Raw genomic sequence first — 6,614 nt, 5'->3', positions numbered from 1 at the left:
CGTTAAAAATAGTTCAAAGGTCAGATAAGAAGAACTCCTGTGTCGCCGCGACCCCCCAGGGCCCGGGGATAGATGTTGTAAATAATGCTCTGGGGACATATATGGTTCTTATGGAAGGGATGCTCGTATAAACTTCGGAGAGGGCTCATTTGATTGGAAATTGAAAGTTCTCTTTCACTTTTTAAGAGCCAAAAGAGATCGGAGGGTGACTAGCCCCCCTCCTCCACGCCCTATTTTCGCAAAAACCATCCGATAAGAACTTTGAGAGAGCCATTTCCTCAAAATGGTTTAAAGATGATATAACGAAAACTCCGGGGTCGACACAATCCTTCAGAGCCCGGGGTAGGCGCTGTAAGATATGGCCGGCGGGCATATATAGCTATTATGGAATGGATGCTCGTATAAACTTCAGAGATGGTTCATTTGATTGGAAATTGAAAGTTCTAATTTAGTTTTTAAGAGTCGAAAGAGATCAGAGGGCAACTAGTCCCCCCCCACACACCCTTTTTTTCCAAGGCTCAACCGATAAATTTTTTATAATAGCCATTTCATTAAAAATAGTTCAAAGGTCAGATAAGAAAAATTCCTGTGTTGACGCAACCCGCCAGGGCCCGGGGGCAAGGGTTATAAGTTATGCCGTGGGGGCATATATGGTTCTTTTAGCAGCTATTTGTATCTGCTTAAAATGACCTTTACTTTCATTTGATTGAAATGAACCTTTAAGTTTAAAATGACCTTTACTTTCATTTGATAAACTTCTTGTTCGGAAAGTTTTTTTTAATTAATTATTTCGAAAGGAGGCGTGTTTTATCCTCGGTTTTGGAAAAGGCCATCGGTATATAAGTCAAAGTTTAGAGAAATAAAGAAAAGAATAAAGAAACAGTATGTGCATGCAAATTGACAAAAGGGCGTATCAGCAATATTTTACTAACAGCATATGGTATTAAATTGAAACTGTCAAGGAAACAACTACTAATATTGCTACTACTATTGAGCTAAATCAAAATAGTTTAGGTTCATCCACTTCGTAAAAAGGGCATCCGCGTAATATCCAAGGTAAAGTTAAAGGTATTACGTGGGAATACAGCAATGTCCTCTCATCAATGGTTTACGGTATTAAGGTGAAACTTTCAGGGATTTAACGAATACTACTACTTCTGCAACTGAGCTAAATCGAAAGAGGTTGATTTATACTCTCAGAATGGCATAGATTCATTAGCCCAAGAATAGGATAGAATATTAAGCTGAAATTTTCAGGAAAAACTGAGGAATATGAGAAACTAAATCAAAAGATAGTATGTGAAATAAAACTGCTAAAAACGCGTATATGTAATTTTCCATGAAAAGCTAGGGGAATTACGTTGAAACTTTCATAGCATCTTTTAAATGATGTTATAGTAAATAAAAAGACACTATGTCCTTCCACGTTCGTCAAATGTTTGAACTTCACTCCCCTATAAATGAAATATTTTTTATTCGGAAATAATGTTTTCCCTAAAATGTCTGAAGAATGTTGGGATTACTATCTTGGAAACTAGAAGAATTATGAGAATAAAACTTTCAGTAATAGATTTTAGTTAAACAGACAATTACCAAATTTAATTTCTATGAGTTTTGTAATGACGCTTGAAGATTTTCAGTATTTAGTGGCGTTTCACTGACTGGTCTGTAGCGACCCTTTAGTCACTGTCAGTTGCCCATACTGACTTGAAACCTGAATGTCTAGAAGTTTCGTATCGTCATTAAATGTCTGAAAGAAGTTCATTATCAATCACTAGAAAAAAATTTTTTAGTGCATTTATTCAGTTATTTTATTAAGCTCATTTAAAATCGGTTGTTCTGTTTCGTTTGTTTCGATATTTGATTTCGTTTGTTTGAGATCAGTTGTTTTTTCCTTTGTTGATGTATTTCATTTTAGTATTTTTATAATCCCCAAATTTGAAGGAAATAAATAAATTATGTACAGAGTTGGAAGAAGGATTGAGGGTCAGAAGCCTACCCAACTTGGAGCCCATTAATGATTCGTAATAAAACTCTGATTCTAGTTTCTCCATAATGTAACCAGTTAATCTCTATAATATGGTTTCGTCCCGCTCCCTGCAGAGGTACGTCTTTTTTGATAATTCCGTTTTGTGGAATAGCAAGGGCTGAGTTTCATAGTATATATTCTGATCTAGTATGTTACTTTGGTACTTTTTATAAAAAAAAAGAAAAGCAAATAAACAACTGTCGTATCGACATTTTAACAGACGAATCAGACGCTTCAAACTGGACTTCAGAAACTCTTCAGCTCTTGTACCACCCTGTACACTTGTACCACCCATTTTACGCGCATCGATTGAGTCAGGAATTTTCGAAACTCATATCCCGGGGTTGGGAAATATAAAACTTAGGGGATAAAGAATTTATTTACTCAGGCAGAAAGGATGGGGTGAATAGGCCTGGAGTAGGGCTTATTTTGAATAAGGAAGCTGCTAAGTCATCTTTACATAGGGAAGCTCATAATAAAAGAGTTCTAGTTGCTCATTTGATGACTAAAAAGTTCAAGGCATCAGTCGTAGTAGTATACGCCCCCGTAAATAGAACTAATGGAGATAGTGGTGACTCGAATGAATGTTAGCCACAACTGTAATAACAAATAGACAGGGTTCAAGGTAGAAATATGATAATTTTATAAGGAAATTCTACCACACAGGTTGGTTGAAATGTGGATAGATAGTATCCTAAAATGGATAAACTTGTCGTAGTAGTAATAATTGTAATGGTAATTGATTATCCAAAAAATCAGAGACAAAATTAATTGTTAGCACACCAAAAGCGTTACTTGCGAGGGTGTACTACTAACAAAAACAGAAATAAAAAAAATATATATATAAAACAAAAAGTATATTCTATAAGAAGTAGGAGGTTGAAACTGTTTACCAAAATATACTTGGATAAATATTTCATACACAATAAAACTACATGATATCATGATCCCGAAGCAAAAATATCAATACATTTATTATCATTTCTAATTCCATCAATATTAGTCAGTTTTAAAGACATGTTTACCAAGCAACCCCAGACGTAACTCAGATTTAAATTGACTAATGGGTAATTCCTTAGTACTTGGGTTAAGCTTATTTCATAGCTTAGCCCCTCTAAATAATTCAAAAAGCAAACCTACTTGAAACTAGGCGAGTAACCTCAATATCTCCTCTTTATGGCATTATTTACTAATAACTTTTAAATGGTACTTAAATGATTAATTTTCAAGGCAAAATTTTTCGAAGGCAAAGAAAACTGTAATTAAATTTGCCAGAATTTGCCAGAATTCCTATGCATTTTTTTACATTTCTTGAATTCTCTTTTCCGTCTCAATTTTACGCGTGGAGTTGTTAAGGGTAATTTCCTGGGTACCGGGATTGAATTGTCTAGAGGACGTATCCGTTGGGAGGATATTCGTGGAGGTGGGGTCATCCGTGGAGGTGGGGTCAGGTGTCCTGGGATTATTTAAAAAAAAACAGAAATTAAATAAAAAAAGCAAGTCTTTTCAACTTGAAGTGAGGAGCAACATTACAACATAAAACGAACAGAAATTATTACGTATATTAAGGCGGTTACCTTCTTCTCAGCACCTCACTCTTTACGCTAAAGTTTGAATTTTGTCCCAATTCTTTAAGAACGAATTTTGAAACACTATGTTCGTTAGTTGCAACAATAATAAGCTTTTTCAAAAAGTACTAAAAAGCTCTAGCGTAAAGAGTGAGGTGTTGAGGAGAAGGCAACCCCCTTCATATACGTAATAATTTCTGTTCGTTTTAAGTTTTAATGTTGCTCCTTACTTCCAGTTGAAAAAACTTGTTTTTTATTATTTAATTATGATATAGTTATAGATTGACTATGATAAGTTTCAGTTATTCTAAAAGAGCATATATATATATATATATATATATATATATATATATATATATATATATATATATATATATATATATATATATATATATATATATATATATATATATATATATATATATATATATATATATATATATATATATATATATATATATATATATATATATATATATATATATATATATATATATATATATATATATATATATATATATATATATATATATATATATATATATTATTTAGCTACATTCTGTCTTTTAGTTACAAAGAAAACCAAGGTATTAGAATTAATTGTTAATCTATATCTAGACATACTCTATCTAGATCTATATCTTGAAAAATATCTAGATAAAATAAGACATAACCAAATATTGGAAACAGATGTGGACCTCCACAGTTAAACTTAAACCACTATTTTTTCATCTTAAGCTTCAGACGTGTCAATATTTGATAAAGTAGATTATCGAAGGGGGGGGGCAACTACCCCCTCCAGAACCCACCCACCCCCCACAGCTAAAAAATTTTTGGCAAAAAAATCTTGTCAAAACTAAGATAAGCCTGAATAATTCAAGCATCCGGAGAAACAGGTCAGTTTTCTTCAACCCTTAACTGGTCTGGTGGGGTAAAAAAATTACCCCAAGTACTTTGCTTTTTTGAGATTTCTCAATAGCCCCTGGGGCTACGGCATCGTGGTTCCGTGTAATCTTCAAATACCCCACGGAGAATCTTTCGTGAGTCAGTCGACCTACTACGGACATCCAGAAAGGAAGTTAGGGGGTCTGGGGTACTTTTTTAACCCATCCGACCACTTGCGTAACATAAAAAACTTAAAACTGTCAGGGTCAAATATTTTGAAAAACGGTTGTTAGAGAGTCTGAATGGCTAACGTTCGATAGGACGTTAAGGATGGAAGTAGTTGCACTACTTCCATCCTTTATCTATACCAATACTGACGGTCTTGCAATCTTTTTAGTAGTATTTTAACGTTTCTGCTGTTCCAAAAGTATTTCTTGCCAAGAAGTTGTATATTTTTACCCTTCTTTGCCTTTCATTCCTTACTTTTGTAGGAAGTCAAGATGAGTAGCCACAAGAAAATAACTGAGGAAGAAGTCAGGGAGCTTCTTGAAAGAGACGATCTATCAGATGAAGACGAAGGTTACCATAGGGATCCTGATTTTCAGTTTGAAGATGACGTCGACGATGTTGTCACAGAATGCGAAACTTACGAAGTGGACGACGCAGAAGGCCGTCAAACTACTTCTTTAGATGCACAGGAACCCCAGACCTCAAGTACGTTAGACGAAGATGAAGTTCCTCTCGCAAGGCGGCGGAAGAAGCCCGTGGATGTGTTTATCGGTAGAGACGGTAAAACAAAATGGTTTAAGCAGCAACCGTCAGCTTCACATACTCACTCTTCCAATATATTATCACAACTACTAGGCGTTCTAGGGCCATCCAGGGTACGACGGGAACTGTCCCCGGAAGAAGCCTGGAACAACCTGTTCACTAAGGAAATGGTCAAGGAAATTGTGAAACATACCAACGAAAAGATTGAGCTCTGTCGAGCCAAGTACAATCTCAGTCAACAGGAAAAGATTTAGTTTACAAAGTCTGCAGACTACATAGAAATGAGAGCCTTTTTCGGTCTGCTATACCTAGCCAGAGTGTTCAAATCCGGAGAAGACACTGAAAGTCTCTTTGCAGCTGACGGGACAGGCCGAGATATATTTAGAGCAACCATGAGTGTCAAAAGCTTTCTGTTCATCAAAGGTTGCTTGCGCTTTGATGATTTTTAGAATCGACAACGTCAAGATCGTTTAGCTCCTATTAGAGATCTGTTTAGTGCTTTGATTACAGAATGCTGCAAGAACTTCACCCTGTCTGAGTATTTGACAATCGAAGAATCGCTCGTTCCCTTCTGGGGTCGATGAGTGTTCAGAATGTACATCCCTTTGAAGCCAGCCAAGTACGGACTGAAAATACAGTGTATGGCTGATGCCCACACCTACTACATATCCAATGCCTTTATATATTGTGGCGAAACCACCCAGATTATAGGCACACAGACGATGTCCATTCCTACACGCACCACTTTGACTCTGACTGTGCCGATCTTGAACACAAAGAGTAACATATCCACGGACAACAGGTACTCCTCGATTCAGTTGGTTGACGAGCTGAACAGAAAGAATACTACATACCTTGGAACTCTCAGGAAGAACAAGCACGAGCTACCAGCAGCGTTTTTCTGCACAAGGATCGTGAGCCTCGGTTCCTCAATCTTGGGCTTTGCTCAGAAGAAGACTATTTTATCGTATGTGCCTAAGAAGAGCAAAGCAGTAGCTTTGATCTCTTTAATGCACAACACAAACACGATAGATGCAAATTCAGGCAAGTCGGAGATAGGGTAAAGGCACCGATGATTCGACAGTGTAATTTTGGAACCACTGTCGAAATTTTCCTACAAAACAGGATAACTCTGCTTAGTCATGACTTGGAACACCATCTCTAGAAGCCTTCGTTATATTTTGACAATGCAAAACGTGGACAATATATCCGATACACTCAGATAAGAAAAGAATATTCTATTCAATTAGTTTCCTGTTTTCGACACAAAATGAGCTCCCAACAATTTTTTAGCTATGTAATGGTCAAACTATCATTACTTGGTTATTTTTTGGGCAAAAAAGTTGGGATCAGCACCAATG

At 36.0% G+C, this 6,614-nt stretch overlaps 1 protein-coding gene across 1 annotated transcript; it reads left to right on the top strand.

Moving 5' to 3' along the window:
- Positions 1–4,825: 4,825 nt before the first annotated feature.
- Positions 4,826–6,170, top strand: LOC148945431 (uncharacterized). Its single transcript, XM_089099163.1, has one exon. It carries the CDS (start codon positions 4,983–4,985, stop codon positions 5,505–5,507), a length of 525 nt encoding a protein of 174 aa, XP_088955289.1. The 5' UTR covers positions 4,826–4,982; the 3' UTR covers positions 5,508–6,170.
- The last annotated feature ends 444 nt before the right edge of the window (positions 6,171–6,614 follow it).

Source organism: Artemia sp. Qi Xiang Cuo, chromosome 13, assembly GCF_049724085.1.
Source record: "Artemia sp. Qi Xiang Cuo chromosome 13, ASM4972408v1, whole genome shotgun sequence".
NCBI classification, from domain to species: Eukaryota; Metazoa; Arthropoda; class Branchiopoda; order Anostraca; family Artemiidae; genus Artemia; species Artemia sp. Qi Xiang Cuo.
This window is presented reverse-complemented; position numbering and strand designations above follow the sequence as displayed.

Bases quoted from the DNA above. Each gene is read 5' to 3' on its own strand.
- LOC148945431 (XM_089099163.1), top strand. From the start codon at position 4,983: ATGAGTAGCCACAAGAAAATAACTGAGGAAGAAGTCAGGGAGCTTCTT.